Source organism: Bison bison, unplaced genomic scaffold (assembly GCF_000754665.1).
Source record: "Bison bison bison isolate TAMUID 2011002044 unplaced genomic scaffold, Bison_UMD1.0 scf7180017864064, whole genome shotgun sequence".
Classification (NCBI taxonomy): Eukaryota; Metazoa; Chordata; class Mammalia; order Artiodactyla; family Bovidae; genus Bison; species Bison bison.
In genome coordinates, this window is record NW_011494636.1 from 3,840,500 (window position 1) to 3,862,340 (window position 21,841).

At 40.0% G+C, this 21,841-nt stretch overlaps 2 protein-coding genes across 4 annotated transcripts in view; both read right to left on the reverse strand.

Moving 5' to 3' along the window:
• SELL (selectin L) overlaps window positions 1–8,489 on the reverse strand; it is a 26,164-nt gene extending 17,675 nt beyond the window's left edge. The window contains exons 1-4 of one of the 2 annotated variants that reach the window (XM_010836698.1): window positions 8,277–8,488; window positions 7,198–7,279; window positions 5,562–5,948; window positions 4,035–4,142 (exon numbers count right to left, since the gene is read on the reverse strand). In XM_010836698.1, the coding sequence (XP_010835000.1) occupies window positions 4,035–4,142; window positions 5,562–5,948; window positions 7,198–7,279; window positions 8,277–8,279 (580 nt within the window). In that variant the 5' untranslated portion in view covers window positions 8,280–8,488. Of the gene's footprint in view, window positions 1–4,034; window positions 4,143–5,561; window positions 5,949–7,197; window positions 7,280–8,276 lie in introns of both variants that reach the window. The other variant, XM_010836699.1, reaches the window with a different exon arrangement.
• Window positions 8,490–14,921: 6,432 nt separating this feature from the next.
• SELE (selectin E) overlaps window positions 14,922–21,841 on the reverse strand; it is a 64,556-nt gene continuing 57,636 nt past the window's right edge. The window contains exons 9-13 of one of the 2 annotated variants that reach the window (XM_010836700.1): window positions 20,539–20,715; window positions 19,885–19,995; window positions 19,001–19,022; window positions 17,125–17,197; window positions 14,922–16,183 (exon numbers count right to left, since the gene is read on the reverse strand). In XM_010836700.1, the coding sequence (XP_010835002.1) occupies window positions 17,140–17,197; window positions 19,001–19,022; window positions 19,885–19,995; window positions 20,539–20,715 (368 nt within the window). In that variant the 3' untranslated portion in view covers window positions 14,922–16,183; window positions 17,125–17,139. The remainder of the gene's footprint in view (window positions 16,184–17,124; window positions 17,198–19,000; window positions 19,023–19,884; window positions 19,996–20,538; window positions 20,716–21,841) is intronic. The other variant, XR_825011.1, reaches the window with a different exon arrangement.

The window sequence follows — 21,841 nt, forward strand, 5'->3', positions numbered from 1 at the left end:
CAGGATTTGAAATAGCTCCACTGGAATTCCATCCTCCACTAGCTTTGTTTGTAGTGATGCTTTCTAAGGCCCACTTGACTTCACATTCCAGGATGTCTGGCTCTCGGTCAGTGATCACACCATCGTGATTATCTGGGTCATGAAGATCTTTTTTGTATAGTTCTTCTGTGTATTCTTGCCACCTCTTCTTAATATCTTCTGCTTCTGTTAGGTCCATACCATTTCTGTCCTTTATCAAGCCCATCTTTGCATGAAATGTTCCCTTGGTATCTCTATTTTCTTGAAGAAATCTCTAGTCTTTCCCATTCTGTCGTTTTCCTCTATTTCTTTGCACTGATCACTGAAGAAGGCTTTCTTATCTCTCCTTGCTATTCTTTGGAACTCTGCATTCAGATGCTTATATCTTTCCTTTTCTCCTTTGCTTTTTGCTTCTCTTCTTTTCACAGCTATTTGTAAGGCATCTCCAGACAGTCATTTTGCTTTTTTGCATTTCTTTTCCATGGGGATGGTCTTGATCCCCGTCTCCTGTACAATGTCATGAACCTCCATCCATAGTTCATCAAGTACTCTATCAGATCTAGTCCCTTAAATCTATTTCTCACTTCCACTGTATAAGGGATTTGATTTAGGTCATACCTGAATGGTCTAGTGGTTTTCCTTATTTTCTTCATTTTCAGTCTGAATTTGGCAATATGGAGTTCATGATCTGAGCCACAGTCAGCTCCCAGTCTTGTTTCTGCTGACTGTATAGAGCTTCTCCATCTTTGGCTGCAAAGAATATAATCAATCTGATTTCGATGTTGACCATCTGGTGATGTCCATATGTAGAGTCTTCTCTTGTGTTGTTGGAAGAGGGTGTTTGCTATGACCAGTGCCTTCTCTTGGCAAAACTCTATTAGTCTTTGCCCTGCTTCATTCCATACTCCAAGGCCAAATTTGCCTGTTACTCCAGGTGTTTCTTGACATTCTAATTTTGCATTCCAGTCCTCTATAATGAAAAGGACATCTTTTTTAGGTCTTAGTTCTAAAAGGTCTTGTAGATCTTCATAGAACTGTTCAATTTCGGCTTCTTCAGCATTACTGATGGGGCATAGCCTTTAGGAAGCATCTAAGCCTGGATTCTGTCTTCACTATCTCTAGCTCAGTTCCAGAACTTTAGTTCTTCTGATTTTGACAGTCCTCTGCAGAAAGTATGTCTACTTCCTTTCTCTGACCAGTGGCATAATAGATTAAATTAAGATTTGGAATTCAGTCTTCATGTTTTAAGTCCTGCCACATCATTTAGGCAAATATTGAAACTCTTGTGTCTTATTCCTTATCAAATGTGAGCCATCATTTTAACCTTGTTCTTAAGAGATCAATGAAGAATTGAAGGATGAATTCAAGAAATTAGAAGAATTTTAATATTTTCTATCTACAGTACAAGTCCAAATGAAAGTCACTTATGTTGTCCAATTCAGTTTATGCCCACAAGCAGGTGCCTAAGTCTCAATCTTACAGATACAGTGATAAATAAAATACTGACTGATCTCAAGTTGCTGTCAGTTTGCTGAGGCATACAGACAACTAAACGGATGATTTCAACAAATGTCAGATAAATAAGAAACAAATATGTGGAGCTATTGGAACACAGAATAGGGATGCTTAGCCTGTCTTGGCATCCAAATAAAACTTCCAGAAAGAAATGGTCCCTGAACTGTTATCTTCCAGTTGAATAGGTATTTTATCCATGTGCAAAATGTGGAAGCCATGAGCACGTCAATGAGCTATAAAGGAATATGGTAAGTGTGGAAGACTACAAGCATTTTGATGTTAAAACTAGAAGGAAAGAGGAGGCAGGGGATGATGTGAGATGAGATTAGATAGAAAGACAGGTGCTAAGGCAAAAGGCCCCTATCTTTTCATCAATTTAATGAGTATCTACTATATATCAAGCATTATTCTATGCCTTGAGGATTTCAAAGTTCAAATTTCATCCTATAGGACAAATGATAGGTAGAAATTAAATGGTGGGTGGCCACATATGTGTGATGTTTACTTGATTTTTTAAATTTATCAGACTGCCTATAGTATGAATAATATATTTGAGGGGAGCTAATTTAAAGATGTGGAACTCAGCTCAGAAATTATTGCAAGAATCTAGGAGGAAGATAATGAAGGCAATAGTGTAGAGTTAACAAGAAGACAAGTTGGAGAAACATTAAGTTATAAAAATGAGTAGTGTGTTACTTTGCATAAATGTAGGAGGAGGTGAGAGAGTTTTATACCAGGGTACCCATATAAATGGTGGTACCACACACTGAGATAAGGAATACAAAAAGGAAAGCTGGCTGGGGAAAATTGATTTTTCAATATTTGGGGCATCGCAAAGATTATGCTTAGCATATTTGGAGTTCAGGGCTGGAAACAGATTTGTCTGTCCAAAGCTCACATAGGTGTGTGCTTCCGCAGAAGTTTCTAGGTTTGACCAAAGGGGACATGTAAAGTGAGAAGAGCAATGGATGAAAGATGGAAGATAAGAAATAACAATAAATATATGGGCTTGAGTAAGTGCCCATGAAGAAACCCAAGGAGAAACAATCATAGGTAGAAAAAAAACCAGGGAAGAGTTGTATGATGGAAACCAAGACAGAAAAAAAAAAAAGAATAAAATGTTCAAAAAGGAGTGAAATAGGCATGCTGATGATAAAATAATTTTTAAAAATTTAGAAATGGAGTGAGTATAAAGTATTGGATAGAAGTCAGGGCTTAGGAATTGAGTGAAATGAGCCAGAGCTGTTCCAGTTGGTTGATCATTTAAATTTGTTTGGCTTTAATTCCTTATTCATTGCAAACACTGCTCTTTTCTTATTATAATTTTCTATTTTATTCACCAGATACTTCAAATGTAGTTTTGAAACTCCACCAATATCAATCAAAGGACTTGAAGTTTTCTTTCAGTAGTGAGTTGACTAGGTCAAAGACTCCATGTCTTTCAATCTATGTATTCTTTCCTTTCTGTTTCTACCACCAGAACTCAGAATGATTTCAGTGGACTCCTAATGATGCTCTCCATCATCTCATCTTCTCTCTTTTTTGTCCTCCGGTCCATCTTATGCACTGCTTCTAAGATAATTGCCCTAAATGCTGGTGTTCAGATACTAAGTGGTTTCTCACTATCAAATAAAAGCTAGAGACTTTTATTAGGCAGTTTTCAGTCTTCACAGGCTTCCTCCAGCATATCTGGCTTTCCATCAGATTAAATTATAAGCATGTGTAATTTCCACTGTGTGCATGCTCAGTTACTAAGTCATATTTGACTCTCTACGACCCCATGGACTCTAGCCTGCCAGGCTCCCCTGTCCATGGGATTTCCCAGAGAAGAATACAGGAGTGCGTTGCCATTTTCTCTTCCAGGGTATCAAACCCTCGTCTCATTTCCTGCATTGGCAGGCAGATTCTCTACTGCTGAGCCATCAGGGAAACCCATAATTTCCACTAGTTAACTGTAAATCCTTTAAGGTAAGAATCTGTAATAGATTTATCCTCATCCCCTAAAATGCCAGCCAATGTATTGAATTTATTATTATATTTTCTGACAGATACTATATATCATTATGTGAATTTTTCTTTTTGGTCTTGCCTTTGTCATGATCTTGAGGATAATGTAAAACATAAGATGGGTGACTCAGCCTCCTAATGATAAACGGTATTGTTTCTTTCAGATTCAGAGTTCTAATGAATCCAACAAGCTCACTAGCTTATCCATTCCTTAACAGCCGGAATCTATCAGGTCTGATTCATTATTGTAATCCTTACAGCTTTTATTCCAATGCCAATGCTCTTGTGGCACTCAAAAGGACTTGTTGAGAAGTGAATTGAAACTTCATGCTGACTTATGAAATCTTTACGGAAAAGTAACAATATTGTGCAAGCATGGCCTACTGATCAAAACTTCTCATTTCTCAGAATGGCTAGTATCATTTTCCCCCAACCAACTTCCATAAACTATAATACTTTACATAGGAAGAAACAAAGAAACAGAAGCAGCTTACCGAATTGACACTCGGGCCCGTAGTACCCCAAGTCACAGTTGCAGGTGTAATTATTGATGACTTCCACACATTGTCCATGGCTGCTGCATGACCAGGGTTTACAAGAAGCTTTAAAGGGGTCAGAAATTATTTTTAGATGGATACTTTTTTAGTACTCCTAGTCATTCCTTTAGATAGAAACAACTTTTTGGCTGTGACTATTTTAACAAACAGGGAAAAGTATATTTGTACATTCATACCATTTTTGCATAAAAACCATATCCTAAAATTTTTATTTATACAATATAGTTGTCATACAGCCATAGACATTTGTTTTTAGAATGAACTTACTGAAGCTGATACTCTATAACATTTAGGGGAAACAGTGATATACATTGAAACTCTTAAAATTTCTTTTTGTTTTGTTTTTGATGCAGTAAGTGGATTAAATGATAACCTGACCCCAATCACTTCTGTAGTATGCTTGACAATCCCTTTCATTATAGAAAGTACTGAACAAAAATTAGAGAGTCTGAACTTACTGAATTAGTACGCACATGCGTGCTCAGTAGTATTCAACTCTGTCACCCTACGGACTCTAGCCCATGAGGCTCTTCTGTCCATGGAATTTTCCAGGCAAGAATACTGGAGTGGGTTGCCATTACCTACTCCAGGGGATCTTCTCGACCCAAGGGTTGAACCCAAGTCTCCTGTGTATTCTCCATTGGCAGGCAGATTCTTTAGCACTGAACCTCCTGGGAAGAAGCCCTGCTAAATTGGTAGACAGTCCAAGTGAACAAGAGATTGAATGAATGTTTCACTGTTAAAAATAACTTGGAAAAATACTGATTATTTTTGAACTGTCACCATTGTCTCTACAGAAATTTTCACATACCACAGATAATGAAATACTGCAAAGTTTCATTACATAGAATTCTATAAGATTAGGACTCCCCAGATGACTCAGTGGTAAAGAATCTACCTGCCAATGCAAGAGATGCCAGAGACGAGGGTTCGATCCTTGGGTCAGGAAGATCCCTTGGAGGAGGAAATGGTAACCACTCCAATATTCTTGCTTGGATAAGCCCATGGACAGAGGAACCTAATGGGCTATATAGTCCATAGGGTCACAAAGAATGGGACATGACTGAACACTATAAGATTAGGCCAAAAAGGAAACATGTAGCATCAAGTCGCCTACTTCATGAGGGAGGAAACAAGTGATGTGAGCATCAGCTCTTGGCCCTCTGCTTCCGCTTCCCTGCCTTATTATCAGGGACACTCACTGTCTAGCTCTTCCTCTTTACTTTCCACATGGATTTGTCATCTTAATGTAAACTGATTCAGGCATAAGGATTTTGGGCATAGGGCCTAGTCTCACCCACCAAAAATGCTTAGAAGTGACATGATTCAAGCTTGTTTAGAGGACTGGCCTATTTCAGAATGCCCTAGCAGCTGCTCTGTAGTCCCAGGTTCCCATGGGGTTAGCGCGTTCGTTCCCTGCACTCTGCCCTCCCTGAGCAGTGCAGCAGTCTGGTCGGTCCCTACCTGTGTAGCAGAGGGCTGTCTTTGCTTTGTGGCAGGCATCATCATTCCATTTCCCCGAGTCTTTGTTCCTCTTGATATAGATTTCCACACAGTCCTCCTTACTCTTCCTGTTGTTGGGCTCCCCTGCACCCCAGTTCTTTGCTTCTTCAGTGAGAGATTTGTTGGTTCCCACCCAAGTCCACACCCCTTCTACTTTCCGGATTCCAATCCAGTAGTAAGAACGGCTGAAGGGAAGTGTCTTATTCAGGTATTCGATCTCTCCCTTGTTTTGTATGGCAACTAAATCTGTGTAATTTTCCCTGCAGAACGCTCTAGCCTTTTCCCAGGGCATGGGTCTTTTAGAATAATGGTAAGTCCAGCAATCGGTGCCACGATGAGCAAAGAAATCTGAAAGACATCAGTGTGAATTGTGTAGCTGCATGGTTATAGCTGAAAAGACCCTAGAACTAATCCAAGCTGAGCCTGACATTTAGAGACGAGGAAGCTGACACCTCAGAAGGGTAAGTTACCTGCTTGAGGCCTTGGAGTTAGTCATCTGCATATCTGAAGTAGAACCTAGAACTTCTAGTCCTAATCACTTTTCAACATAATATGGAATACTTTTGCTCATAGTTCTATTTTAGATGAATTTGGTGGCTTTCTAGATTTATTTTCATAAACTAGTTTTTTCTCAAAAATTATTTCCAGTAAAATTTAACCAACATATTTTAGAAATTCATATTTCTTAGTGACTCTCGGTCATTTAATTTAATTATAATATATATGACTCTAAAATTTACTGCCCACTCTTTTATTCTGGGATAATTTCCTAAAGACCAATATTTATGTTCCTAAAGGAGAAGTAAAATAAGAACAGAAATAATGGCACACTTTGAAGTAATCTCTTTTATATAAAAAAGATAATGTTTTACCATAAAAGAGCTGCTTCTGACAGTCCAAGCCTTATATACAAAATAGAAAAAGGACAATTTACAAAACCAGATGAGGTAGGATTATGAAACTGATTTTAGATTTTGTTACACACACAAAGATACTCAACTGATGGTGTTTAATAATCACATGGGTGCTTCAAATATGAGGGCTTTGAAGAAATCAAAACAAACACATAATTACACAATGACACTATAATAAAACATGCCATTCTAAGCATGGTATGATCTAAGTGAAATGCTATTATAGCATAAGGTTAAAGTTTTCACAGCCATCACCATTTGCTGAGTTTTCACTGTGTAGGGCAAATACTATGGAGAAATACCAAAGAAAACACAGATTCAATTTTTACAGTTTTCTAAGGACTCTGAGCAAGGAATAACAGATGCAAAGAATACATAATTAATCTTGATCAAATTAAACATATATAAAATGTACAGAGAACTGGGAAACAGTTATGATTAAGGAATAATGTCATAAAATAAACCCTGCAGCAAAGGTTGGGTCAAGGCTAGGAGTTCTCTGGGGAAGGAAATATTAAACGTGAAAGGAAGAAAAGAGATGTTTGCAGAAAGGGTAGAATTAGCAGCTATCTACCTAATACTTTTACCTGCCACTTTTACCTATGTACACTCAGTAGATATGTACCCAAAACTGACCATATGTTTTTAAAAAAGCTTAGCAATTTATAAAAATCATAACATACCACAACAGAGCATAATCCAGACCCACAGTTTAAAGACATTCCATAAGCCCCTCTGAGCATTTTGACATTTCCATGGACATAGCTGCAAATAGAATACAAAATTTTACTCAGATTTATACTCTAAATCACCATTTTACAGGTACCTTGAAGAAGTACTTATAACTTTCTCAAAGTTCAAAGTATAACACATATGCCTACTAACCTTGTCTGAGGTAAGAGATTTCTCAGACATGGGTGAACAGATAGAATTAAATTTGCCTCAAAACTGGTGTATAGTTGATTTTTTTTTTTCTCCTATTTTAGCCTCAAGTTGCTATTGCTGCTGTTCTGATTTTTTTTTCTATATTTCAGTAACTTTTTGCATCTACTTATCTGCTGAGCTATCAGATAAAGCTATGTGATAGTACATATATTTTTTAAGTGTTCTTTGGTCCTTAATTGGAGAAGAAAATAGCAACCCACTCCAGTATTCTTGCCTGGAGAATCCCATGGACAGAGGAGCCTGGCAGGCTGCAGTCCATGGGGTTGCAAAGAGTTGCACACGATTGAGCAGCTAACACTTACTTACTTAGTCCTTAATGAACTATTAGTGTCTAGATTTAATATTAAAATCTCACACTTAACTATGATGGGTCAGTACTCCAAATTCCTAAAAGAATTAGGTAACCAAACAGACACTACTGAAAGAAAGGAGTTCTTTCTTTCTCAACTAAACAGAAATACATTTTGAGCAACTCAAGTGACAAGACCATAAAGTTTCTTCACACCTTTACATCATATTTTCTGAAATGTTTCAATTCTCAGATAGTGCCAGTGTTCAGTCACAAGAGTGCTAATTTCCGCAAGATAGTGGTACTTCTTCAGGAACCCTCAGTAGAGACAAGTCAAGGAGAAGAAATCAGCACACGTGAGAAGAGAGATTCTAGGAACACTTTTTAATTTAGACTCAGCAATTTTAGTTTTGGCTTTTTTAAACCAAAAAGTAAATGGGCTGCTTCTTGTCCTTTGCCACCTGCCTCTGCATCCCAAGACGAGGTTCTGTCTGAGCATCTGGACATATTTTAGGCTGAAAAGCTTACCATGGCTTTGCTCCGTCCTTTCGTAGCCCTTCAGCCTCTCAGCTCAGCACCACAGGTCTCTGGATCCTTGCCCAAGGCTGGGTGTGCAGGGAGGCTGCGCTCACTGTCCCCAGAAAGGCTTGCTTTCTTTCATATCTCTAAGCAAGGCTCACACCCTCCCCTTCCCCTTCTTCCTCCCCTTACCCCACCTCTCTGCAGCTCTTTCTCCACCCCTTTCCTAGTCTGCACTCTAACACCAGCCCTAAGAGAAAAAGAACTGCTGACCCAAGACATGAGTGCTGGATTTTCCCTTCTTCCCTCCTTTGCTCCTTCCCTCTTTCCTTTCTCCCTTCCTTCCAACCTTCTTCTCCCCCTTCTTCTTCCTCTCCTCCTCCTTTCTCTGTCTCTCTCTCCTTTCTTTTTATAAGCATTAGACTAGCTCCTGGCTATCCATGGTAGAGAGCCCTGATAGTTTCAAGCACCACACACTCAAAACATTATTATTATTTTGGCCAGATTTATAGTCTCAAACCTCAGCGTTTGTGTGCTCAGTTGTATCCGACTCTTTTCGACCCCATGGACTGTAGCCCGCTAGGCTCCTCTGTCCATGGAATTTTACCAGCAAGCATGTCCTTGCATTGGCAGATGGATTCTTTACCCCTGAGCTACTACATGCGGTGAAGTGAGTGAAGTTGCTCAGTCGTGTCCGACTCTGCGACCCCATGGACTGTAGCCTATCACGCTCCTTCGTTCATGAGATTTTCCAGGCAAGGGGAGTACTGCAGTGGGTTGCCATTTCCTTCTCCTGAGGATCTTCCCAACCGCGGAGGCCCTGTTAAACTCCAGTAGAGCTAACCCAACAGACTGGATTAATGGTAGCTCTTTCTCCTCCCTCTTTCCTTGCTCACCCCCTAGTGGACGTTCTTATTAATGGCACCTCCTGAAGATAGGCGACTCTAGCTTTTTGCCCCGGAGAAGGCAATGGCACCCCACTCCAGTACTCTTGCTTGGAAAATCCCATGGACCGAGGAGCCTGGTGGGTTGCAGTCCATGGGATCGCGAAGAGTCGGACACGACTGAGCGACTTCACTTTCACTTTTCACTCTCATGCATTGGAGAAGGAAATGGCAACCCACTCCAGTGTTCTTGCCTGGAGAATCCCAGGGACGAGGGAGCCTGGTGGGCTTCCGTCTATGGGGTCGCACAGAGTCGGACACGACTGAAGCGACTTAGCAGCAGCAGCAGCAGCTTTTTGCCCTAGCAGGTATCAGGGCCTACAGGTACCTTTGTATTTCTAGACCTAAGATGTAAAGGAGATAGACTGAATATAAAATTAGGACCCCTATGGTGGAAAGCAATGTAAAGGAAGAGTTACTGACATAGTCAGATTAACATTTTTAAAAAGACAGTACAAAAATTGTGTAGCGCTCAACACTCCATATTTATCACCTTATTTAACCTTTATAAAGCTTAATATCACTGCTCTCCAATAATTATATTAATATATTACTTCTTTAATATTGTAATTATATTAAATAGTACTGCTTAAAAATTATTATATTTAAGCAGTAATATTAAAACAATAATCCAGTAATTATATTAAATATTACTGCTCTCCAGTGAATGTAATTATTATCCCCAATTTTAAAAGTCTCAGAGAGGTTAAAAAAGTTGCTTTAGTCACAACGGTAGTAAGAGACAGGGCTGGGGTTTTGAACCAGGGTCAGTCAGTTCTGGAAACCATGCTGTTGATAGTTAAGCTGCAATTCTGGAAGGAACCCAGAAGACATGTTGAAGTGGGAACCAACCTGGGAGCTAAGAAGACCAAGAAGTGCCAGTGCTCCTGCTATATATACCCCAAAGACATGTCTAGACCTGCGTTTCTAAGTCCTTCCTTTTAATTCTCTCAACCCTTGTCCATCCAACCAGGCTTCCAACCACACACATCCCCAGACACTGCTCTTGCCAAGGTCCTTCACTTCACTGAAGCCAAAAGCCAGTTATCTGTCCTTATCTTATTTGATCAATCAGCTCTGGGATTTCACTTCCCTAGTGACTCAGCAGTAAAGAATCCACCTGCCAATGGAGGAAACTCAGGTTTGATCCCAGATTTGGGAAGATCCGCTGGAGGAGGAAATGGCAAGCCATTCCAATATTCTTACCTGGGAAGTCCCATGGACAGAGGACCCTGGTGTGCTACAGTTCATGGGGTCGCAGAGTCAGACGTGACTGACCAATGGTGCACATGTGCACGCCTGAGTTTCCTCCTGCTTCCCTGACTAGTCCTTCTCTACTTCATTTGTTGATTCTCCCTCATCTCTCCAACCACCAGACCTTTGGAGTGCTCCACTGCTCACTGCTTTCTCTCTTCTTATTTACCTTCATGGACTTGACAACACAATCCAATCTCTACACTTTGATGACCAGCTAGATGCTGATGACTTTCAAATTTATATTTCCAGCCAGGCCATCCTTGTGCCCTAGGAATGTTCTCCATTCCTAACCAAATGCCTCCTTGATATTGCCATTTAGTTCCTCAATAAGCCTCTCAAATTGTGCATGTACTGAATTGAACTTCTGAACTTCCTCCATACCTGGTGGGTTCTTCCCACAGCCTTTCCCATTTCAGTAAATTATAACCCCATCCTTCCAATTACTTAAGCCAAAGCTTTGGAGTTAACTGGGACACCTCTCTTTTTCTCACGACTCATCCAATATGTCACCATCTTTTGTCTTTCTCATGAAAATATTTTCAGCATTCAATCACTTCTATTTTATTATGAATCCAAACCATCATCATCTCTCACCTATATTATTGTTGCAAAAGCCTCCCATCTGGACTCCATTTTTCTGCTCTTTTCCTCTTATGGCCTGTTTTCAGCAAAATAGTTTAAGTGATTCAGTTAAAATGAGTTTCATTCAGGGGCCCCTCTGGAAACAAAGCTGGCCCCAGATGAGTGAATTCTTCCCCCACTGAAGAGCCTTTAATGGAGGGGCCACTTGCAACAGGTAAACAACAAGGTTAAGGAAACAAGCAAGAGAAAATGAGTATCCGGAGCCTGGCAATACAGGAAGCTATTGCATCCTTGGGACTGAAAACTCAAGGAGAAGGCATAGTGTATCAGTGAGGACTGGGACCCTGGGGAGAAGTCCCCCATCAGAAGATGTAGTAGAGGAAGGAGGCAGCTGCTTCCAGAAATGGCACCAAAAAGGGAAGAGTGAGTACGAAATAACCTGACCACTCTCTCTTCTCATTTTCTGGTCTCCTTTTGTTGTTGTTTAGTCATTCAATTATGTCCAACTCTTTGCAAACCCATGGACTGTAGCCCGCCAGGCTCTTCTGTCCATGGAAAATTCTCCAGGCAAGAAAAGTAGAGTGGGTTGCCAGTTCTTTCTCCAAGGGATCTTCCCCAACCCAGGGATTGAACCTTCATCTCCTCCATTGACAGGTGGGTTCTTTACCACTGAGCCACCAGGGAAGCCACTGCATTGCCTCTTAATCCTACCTTATGGAATCTCTAGGATATTACCTAGTTCCTTTATTTCTAGCCATCAGCTTTCTCTTTATTTCCATTTTATGCTGTACTGTTGCCAAATATATTTTGCTGCATAACTGGATTTAAAATTTTTGCCTTCTGAGACAACTCATTCCATTTGTGAAAAGCAGTCCTGCTTCTTAGGATGAGCCCAAATCTGCTTTCGTTCATCCATTTATTTATTCATTCATTCAATAAGTATTTGTTGAGTATCTACCATGTTTCAGGAATAGGCCAGGTTCTAAGATTATAGCAATGAATAAGGTAATAAGTTCCTACTCCTAAGAAACATAGAATCTAGTGGGGAAGACAGATGTTAGACAAATAATTATTTAATACCAATCAAAGAAAAGAAGAATATGGGCTATGAGAACATTAAAGAGGGGACCTGGTCTAAGGCGTCAATTGTCATGAAGGGAAATTTAAGCAGAGAACCTGAAAGATGAGGAGGAATCAGGGTCACAAAGAGTAGGGGCTTTCTAGATGGGGAAGGGGAGTAACTGCAGACAGAAGAAGCTAATGTCTCCAAGGCAGGCAGAAAAACTTCTCCATTGTGGATGGAGTACAATTCCTGAAGTGCTGGTGTGAAATGTGGTTGGGAAGTGAGCAAAGACTAGATTTGTGTGCTGGTTGTGTCAATGACTTGAAACCATAGTGCATCTTAACAGCCAACTGAGAACCTAGAAACTAATGAGTTTGTGGGGATTTTATCAAGTAGTCCAGGGGTGGTAATAAAGACCCATTCTGAGGGCTCTCAGCGGGAATCAGTTGATGAAAGTTATTAAAATAGCTATTGATAGGATTTTGCACTATTGGGAGATCAAGGAAAAGAAAACATCTCCTTGATTTTAGACTTTAATCTTATAAACCAGCAGCCTGACTACATATGTGCATAACTGAAGAGAGCAATATTTTAATTTCTTTTGGCTTAGAATCTTTTGGGAGAAGGCAGTTAAAGTTTTAAGGTACAAACTATATTTTTTCGAACTGAAAGAGGACCATGAGCTCTTCCTGTTTAGGTAGATTTTTGTGTTCTTTCGTTAAAAACTTCTTTTCTAATCTTTTAATCTGCTGACACCAAGAATTGTTCCACTTCGCACTACTGTATGCGCTCTACTTGTCTATGTCCGTTTGACTTGGGTATCTTCTGAATACATTTAATTTGTTCAGTCTTCTCTTTGGGGGAACCTGGGAAAGCTAATATTCCTGCTTCCTCTGCATTTCTAGCTGATGTCTCAAGTGTGTATCCATTTCAGTCCTACATGAAAACATCCCTAATTAGCAGGATCTATACTGGTTTTCGCCTTTTCTTTAACTTTAGTACTTTGAGCTAAGAAGAAGTATAGAATCAAAGTGAAAAAAACTTTAGCCTGTACCAATGTTATAGCCTTTTTTTTTTTTTTTTTAAGTCTGGCTAACCAAGCCAAACATTAAACCCTGTTTTCTTAGGAATTTCAGATATTCCAATTCTTTGATAACAATGAGATTCACAAGGTGGTTTTTAGCTGGGTACACACAAGGCATTTTGCGTTGACACTATTTTAGCAAAGAGAAGGCACACGTTCTCTGTAGGAAAAACTACTGTCTCTAACCCTGGAGAATAACTGAGTCTGGAGGATAAAACAAGGTGAATTGGTTGACTTGAGTAACCTAGAATTGAAGCTAGCATGATGCACAGACTCCAGAAGTCTTTGTTTCATCATGCTTAATGATTGTTTTTAGATTATTAATATTTTTCCAACAACTGTACAGTCTTGAAGCCAAAACCCATATGTATACTATTTCATACACACTAGGGTGGTGATAATCAAAATGACAGGCAATAACAAGTATTGAAAAGAATGTAGAGAAATAGGAACCTTCACACATTGCAGATGGGATTGTGAAAGGGTACTGCCCTTTTGGGAAACAATTTGGCAATTCCACAAAACGTGAAGCATTAAGTTACCATATGACCCAACAATTCCTCTTCTGGGTATATGACCAAGACAACTGAAAATATAAGTCTACTCTAAAACTTGAACATGAATGTTCATAGCAGTGTTAGTCACTATAGTCAAGAAGCAGAAACAATCCAAATGTCCATCATTTGATGAATGGAAAAAGAACATGAAGCATATTCAAACAGTAGAGTATTATTCAGTAATGAAAAGGAATGGAGTACTGATACATGATAGAAAAAAATGGCTGAATCTTGAAAGTTCAGTTCAGTTCAGTTGCTCAGTCGTGTCCGACTCTTTGCGACCCCATGAATTGCAGCACGCCAGGCCTCCCTGTCCATCACCAACTCCCGGAGTTCAACCAAACTCATATCCATCAAGTCAGTGATGCCATCCAGCCATCTCATCCTCTGTCGTCCCCTTCTCCTCCTGCCCCCAATCCCTCCCAACATCAGGGTCTTTTCCAATGAGTCAACTCTTCGCATAAGGTGGCCAAAGTATTGGAGTTTCAGCTTTAGCATCATTCCTTCCAAAGAAATCCCAGTCTGAAGGACTGATCTCCTTCAGAATGGACTGGCTGGATCTCCTCACAGTCCAAGGGACTCTCAAGAGTCTTCTCCAACACCACAGTTCAAAAGCATCAATTCTTCAGCGCTCAGCTTTCTTCACAGTCCAACTTTCACATCCATACACGACCACTGGAAAAACCATAGCCTTGACTAGATGGACCTTTGTTGGCAAAGTAATGTCTCTGCTTTTGAATATGCTATCTAGGTTGGTCATAACTTTCCTTCCAAGGAGAGAGCGTCTTTTAATTTCATGGCTGCAATCACCATCTGCAGTGATTTTGGAGCCCAAAAAATATTATGCTAAACACAAGATGCTGGACATAACAGGCCACATATTGTAGGATGATTCTATTTTTATGAAATGTCCAGAAAGGTAAATTTATAGAAGGAAAAAGTAGGTAAGTAGTTATCAGGGACTGGGAAAGATGGAGAGTGACTACTGTTGGGTCCTGTGTTTCTTTTGAGGGGTGATAGAAATGTTCCAGAATTAGATAGCAGTGATGGTCACAGGATCTTGTGAATATACCGAAATCCATTGGATTTTATATTTATAAACAGTGAATTTTATGGTATGTGATTTTTACCTAAGTAAAATAGATTTTTAAGAGCCATTACACAGGATAAATATAAACATGTTTATTATCAAACTTTACAGAGCCATGTTACGTACAATAGCTGTGATTGTAGACATTTGTTGTTCAGTCACTAAGTTATGTCCGACTGTTTTACAACCCCATGGACTATATATAGCCCAGCAGGCTTATCTGTCCATGGGATTCTCCATGCAAGAATTCTAGAGTGGGTTGCCATTTGCTTTTCCAGGGGATCTTCCTATCTCAGGGATCGAACCCACATCTCCTGCTTGGGAGATGGATTCTTTACCACTGAGCCACCTGGTAAAGCCCAGGTATGACATTAGCTTAATAAATACGTACATAAAACATTTAAAATAATAACTTAAAATACTTGTACTGAATTAAGACTTAAGGCATTTATACTATATTCAATGCAAGCAAAAAAGAACACAACCTCTAAAAGCACTTTAGTGCTTAGTCGCTTAGTCATGTCTGACTCTGACCCCATGGACTGTAGCCCGCCAGGCTCCTCTGTCTATGGGATTTCCCAGGCAAGAATACTGGAGTGGGTTGCCATTTCCTTCTCCAAGGAATCTTCCCTACAAAGGTATTGAACCCACGTCTCTTGCATCTCCTGCAGTGGAGGCAGATTCTTTACCACTGTGCCACCTGGGAAGGTAAAAATACTTTAAAAAACACTGAATCCCACAAGGATCAAAGTGACTGAGACTGTACTTGCTGCGCTAAATAGAATTTTCACTATTAACAACTTTTCACATGTCATCACCCTGTGGCATGAAACTTTTGTCATTTTCCCCAAGTCTATTAATAGAATATCTACAACCAATTAGTTTCCTCTAAATTCTTGACAATTATTCATCCCCATAACAGCAACTACAGAGTCAGCAGCTGAAACACCATGAGGGACAAAAGAAAGAAACAGTGCCACTAAATATTGTATTACCCCCACAAGATTTCAAAGTAAGTGAAGGGTGAGTTAGGAAAGGAATCCTGAGATTCTAGAGCCTTAGTCTCTTTGCTTTTGCATGGACAAGAATATCCTTCCCTTCCAGTAGCCATCCTTCCCTTCCAGAGCCAGCGCTGGAAAGGAGAGAATTGAGTCTTTTTTGGTGGCAGACTGGACTTGCTCGTTGGATTTTGTCCACTGAAGTCCTCATGGGTACCATGGCCCCACCTGTAAATGTAGCCGGTGGATGCAGTAGGAGAGAAGAGCTGGAGACCCAAGCAGACCTCTCTGTCTCTGCCATCTTCAGGGTATTGCTCTAGTTCCCTAATTTGCTTGTGCTCCTGCAATGAGAGTGCATGACATCAGGATCCTTAATATTTTGCATACTAACAGCAACAACAAAATTCCCCTTCTAGCACAGACAGCTGTGTGTACTCTCACGAGGCTAGTCCAAATATGAACAGCAAATAGGAACGCTATCCTATTCAGTTGGGATAGTGAAACGATTCTGTATGATACTGTAATGATGGATACATGTCATTATATATTTGTCAAAACCCACAGAATGTACAGAACCAGGACTGAACCCTAATGTAAACTTTGGGATTTAGTTAATAATGATGTATCAAAACTGGCCCATCAATTTTAACAAAATACCATACTAATGTAAGATGTCAATGATAGAGGAAATCAGAGGGTATGAGGGAGGTATGTTGGAACTCTGTTCTTTCTACTGATTTTTTTCTGTAAACCTAAAACTGCATACATAAAAATGTCTATTAATTAAAAAAAAAATCTATTCAGAGGCAACTTGAACCTTCCAAATTCTCACAAAGCAAAGCAGAGTGTTTTTAAGAATACAGATTTTAGAGCCAGACCGCCTGAGTATGATTCCTGACTATATAACTTAATAGTTTTGAGATTTTAGGCATTACTCAACTTCCCTGTGCCTCATTTTCTTCATATATAGAATAATAAATACAATAGCCCTTATCTCATAGAATTCCTAGCTTAGAGTGGTTCCTAGACTATAGTAAGTGCCATAGAATGGTTAACTATCATTATTATCATTAATGTTCATAAATGAAATGATTCATTGAAGGCAAGATTCTTGTTCCTTTCTTCTCCTACAAAAAAAAAAAAAAGAAACAACTTTCCATAAAATAACACCAAGGTGGTGATATCCCCCCTAGAAACTAGCAGGTTTGGAGGGTTCAAGAAACAGTAGAATATGTGGAGAAGATGTCTTTTTTCAAAACCATATGTGATTTTCAAATCTTACCTGATTCCTTTGGACTTAAATTAACTTGGAAGGTGTTGAGTAGCATCCATTGGATTTCAGGCTTGAGCAGCTGCTGTGGAACACATGAGAACACCAAGGTAAAGCACTGGTTTCCAACATGAAGAGAAAAATGTGTAAAATGTTCAAGGGCATGCTTTACAATTAGGTTGGTACAAAAGTATTTGTAGTTTCAGACTGTGAATTTTAAATCATAACTAGGCTTCAAACACATCATTAGCAATCAAAATAGGAACGTTGCAATCAACACGTTTTTACCATGAGAAATAAGTTGCTCTATCCCTGTAGCATAAACGTGTGCTTTGGTATTCAGTGAACTCTTGGCAAGGATTTTCTGCCTCAGGCTGGTTGTAGAAGCATTTTCCCTGCAAAAAGTTGTAAAGCTGCTTAACGAAGTGCTAGTTGGTTGGCAAGAGGTCAGCTGAATATGGTGAATGAGGCAAAACTTCATAGCCCAATGTGTTCAACTTTTTAAGCGTTGGTTGTGTGCTGTGTGGCCCAGCATCATGGAGAAGAACTGGGCCCGTTCTGTTGACTAATGCTGGCTGCAGACGTTGCAGTTTTGGATGCGTCTCATCAATTTGCTGAGTATGCTTCTCAGATGTAATGGTTTCACTGGGATTCAGAAAGTTGTAGTGGATCAGACAGGCAGCAGACCACCAAACAGTGACCATGACCTTTTTTTGTGCAAGTTTGGCTTTTGGAAGTGCTTTGGAGCTTCTTCCTTGGTCCAGCCACTGAGCTGGTTGTCATATAAAATCCACTTTTCATTGCATGTCATAATCTGATTGAGAAATGGTTTGTTGTTGTTGTGTAGAATAAGAGAAGGCAACAGTTCAAATTGATGTGTTTTTTTGATTTGTGGTCAGCTCACTTATTGAGCCTTTTCACCTTTCCAATTTGCTTCAAATGCCAAATGACCATAGAATGGTCGACATTGAGTTCTTTGGCAGCTTCTCATGTAGTTAGTTGTTAGAGGATCAGCTTTGGTGACGCTGTCAATTGGTCATTGTCAACTTCCGATGGCAGGCCACTATGCTCCTCATCTTCAAGGCTGCCTTCTTCGCAAAACGTCTTGAACCACCACCGCACTGTGCATTCATTAGCAGTTTCTGGGCCAAATGTGTTGATGTTGCAAGTTGTCTCCGTTGCTTTACAACCCATTTTGAACTTGAATTAAAAAATTGCTTTAATTTGAGTTTTGCCTAACATCATTTCTGTAGTCCAAAATAGCAAGTTTGATGCATGAAGCAGGGCACTCAAAGCTGGTGCTCTGAATAGGGGGATTCAGGATGGGGGGACACATGTGCACCTGTGGGTGATTCATGTTGATATATGGCAAAAACCACCACAATATTGTAGAGAAATTATCCTCTAATTAAAATAAATTAATTAATTTTTTAAAAAAAGAGCAAATAGCAACAGAGTAGGAAACTATTGCTCTTCATTATAAATAAATAAATAAATAGCAAGTAATGCCATTAGCAGGGCTTTCCTAGGGGGCACTAGTGGTAAAGAACCTGTCTGTCAATGCAGGAGACATAAGAGACTCAGGTTCGATCCCTGGGTTGGAAATATCCCCTCCAGTATTTTTGCCTGGAGAATCCCATGGATAGAGGAGCCTGGTGGACTATTGTCCATAGGGTTCCAAAGAGTCAGACACAATTGTGGTGACTTAGCACACACAACGTCATTAGCAAAAACACATAAATGAGAGAAATGTGAGAAATGTGCATTAAAATAATGTATAACATAACCACATTTATTTAAGAATGTATTCCAATATCAAACAGCAAATTTCAACAGTGCAAAACCACAATTACTTTTGCACCAACCTAAATTCAAGAATGCAGCTTACCTGGCAGGAGAAAATTTTTTTGCTGCAAGAGAAAGAGAACTATTAATTTGGGCTAAGTGACTTTCAAGGACATTTTAAATCCTGAAGCAATATGACTCTATTTATCAGGGATTGCAAACTCAAGGCCTTCAAGGCCCCTATAATTATCAGAACACAAACATATCTTGGTGACAACAGGGCAGGGTGAATGCAAAGTGTACATTCATGCAAAGAGGACAGCAGCTTCCTAAGGCAGGCAGATAGTCTATAGACTCCACCTGCCAAGTCTGTGTGTCTTCCAGTTGGTCATGAGAAATCTCAAATCAGATTTGATATGAAATTTCCTATTTCATAAATGTCAGAGTTTAGTTCAAAAAAATTTAAAGACTCTGTAGGTCAAACAGATCAAGAGTGTGGTGAGATGTGTTTGCATATTCTCTGTGTGTGCTTAGTTGCTCCATCATATCCAACTGTTTGTGACCCTGTGGACTGTAGCCCACCAGGCTCCTCTATCTATGATTTTTTCCTGGCAAGAATACTGCATATTTCCTGAGATGCTCCCAAATTTAAGCCTGTATCCCAAATACAATTTTTGGAAACATTTTCTTCATTTTCCCAGGAACACTAATTATGGCAGCCTCAGTGCAGCAACTCCTCGGACCACAGAGTTCAAAGTGAATAGCACCCCCTGGAGCTGTACGATGTTAGCACACTAACGTTTGTATTAAAACTCTTTTCCTAAGATTTCTGCTTATTTATCCTGCAGTTTATTCATGTTTATCATTAAATGACTAGTGATTTGATTCTGATTACATTTTAATCTATGAGAGACAATATGACTCATCAATGAGAAAAAAATTTTTTTTCAAAAAACCTTTTTGGAGTACATTCATAAATGCCCTCACCTTTCTTCTGAAGGCGTTTCAGAAGCCAGAAGAGAAATGATGGTATTGTCACAAGGGAGACTCCAGCAGTAGAAAGTCCAACTGCCAAGGGAGTTTGGGACACAGTGGGAGCTAAGGAAACAGGGGGTAGACAGTCATGAGAAGAAATTAAATTTAAAGTCTTCCTGTTGTGTCCATTTGCCCTTTTCTTTGTACACTGGTTATAATGTGCAAAGAAGAAGAGTCATCTAGTCCAGTACATGAGGCAGAGACATGGTACTAAAGGCCTTTGAGATCAGCCCAAACCTCTTTGTGAGCTTATCTCCCAGCACGGTCAGACAGAGCTCTAACTTGCCAAGCTTTTACAGCACACCTTGGTTAACCTCTGTCTCTCTTTCTCTCTTTTTCACTCATTTTCCTTTCCCCTCCAATTTCTCCCACTAGCTCTCCTTTCTCCAATTATCAAAATTCCATCAGCATGTCACTCCTGTTTTCTCTCTTCCCTATAGAATGAAATATCCATCCCTTAAATGTTAACCTGGGTAACCTTTCTGACCTTCCTGGTTTGGATATACTGGATAGTTCATTATTGTAGCCAGATAGCTTCCTTTCTTTGCTCGCTTTCTTCTCTCTGATTCCCCCGCCCCAGACAACCACCATCACTCAGTGCTTCACCTTCACAGGTTGGCAGCATCCCAGACCAGTGTCCTGTAGCACCGCAGGTCAGCACTACAGAGCCATTGAGTGTCCATCTTTCAGGACATGCAAACGTACACTCAGTGCCAAGCACGGGCTCCCCACTGCAGTTCATGTTGAACTTTCCAGAAACGTCCAAACGTGAACATCGTACCACTGAAAATGAGAGCATATGGGTAGCAGTTAAGAAAAATTGCCTGGAAGACTTCTGAAACTGACAGAAAGTCACCAATAAGCTTAAGTACTACATAGTTTTCAGCATGTAGGAAATTAGAATCAAGTCCTTTGGGGCAATCTGCAAAGCAGATAAATTGTATGTGGCTGCCTCTTCATTGGGCTTCCCTAGTGACTCGGTTGGTAAAGAAACTGCCCTCAGTGCAGGAGATCCAGGTTCAATCCCCGGGTCAGGAAGATCCCCTGGAGAAGGAAAAGGCAACCCACTCCAGTACTCTTGCCTGGAGAATTCCATGGACAGAGGAGCAAGGCAGGCTTCAGTCCATGGGATTGCAAAGAGTCAGACACGATTGTGCCTCTTCAGTCCCTGGACAAATGGGAAAACGGCTGTTGTTTTTTTTTTTTAATTCCAGTGCCTCTGTTGATAATGGTACTAGACAGCCTTTTACAGGACCAATGGCTCCTGAGCTCTGTTCTGACATGTGATGAAGTTAGGGTCAGGAGAAATATTTTAGGTAGCCAGAGAGCAACTTATGAGTCTTGAGTACTTACAGATGAGGCCAAAAAGAAAGGAAGATAAGAAGGCAGCCACATCAAATTTATCTGCTTTACAGTTTGGTTTTTGTCTTGTGGTTTTTTGCAACTAGAAATAACTCTGTGCTGTATTTGGCTACAAAAATGTTAGTACCTGATAGTGAACCTTGCTTGTTTTCAGTATCCTCGCTCTTGCTTTATTAAACTAAATTTTAGTGCTTATGTATGTTTTAAGGCTGTCCCTTTAGCTGAGACCATACTTGAAACGTTTTCCTCACTGCTAGTTATAAGCAGTTTCAGAAGAAGGGCATGACAAGAGTTTTAGAGTCAAATCATAAGGAGAAGGGGGTGGCAGAGGATGAGTTGGTTAGATAGCATCACCAACTCAATGGGCATGAATTTGAGCAAACTCCGGGAGATAGTGAAGGACAGGGAAGCCTGGAGTACTGCAGTCCATGGGGTCTCAAAGAGTCAGACACAACTTAGCAGCTGAACAACAACAGCAACAACATGTTCTAATAATTCTATTTTGTAAATTTTCTAATGTGATTTCCTTTTAGATCAAGCTTTCTGC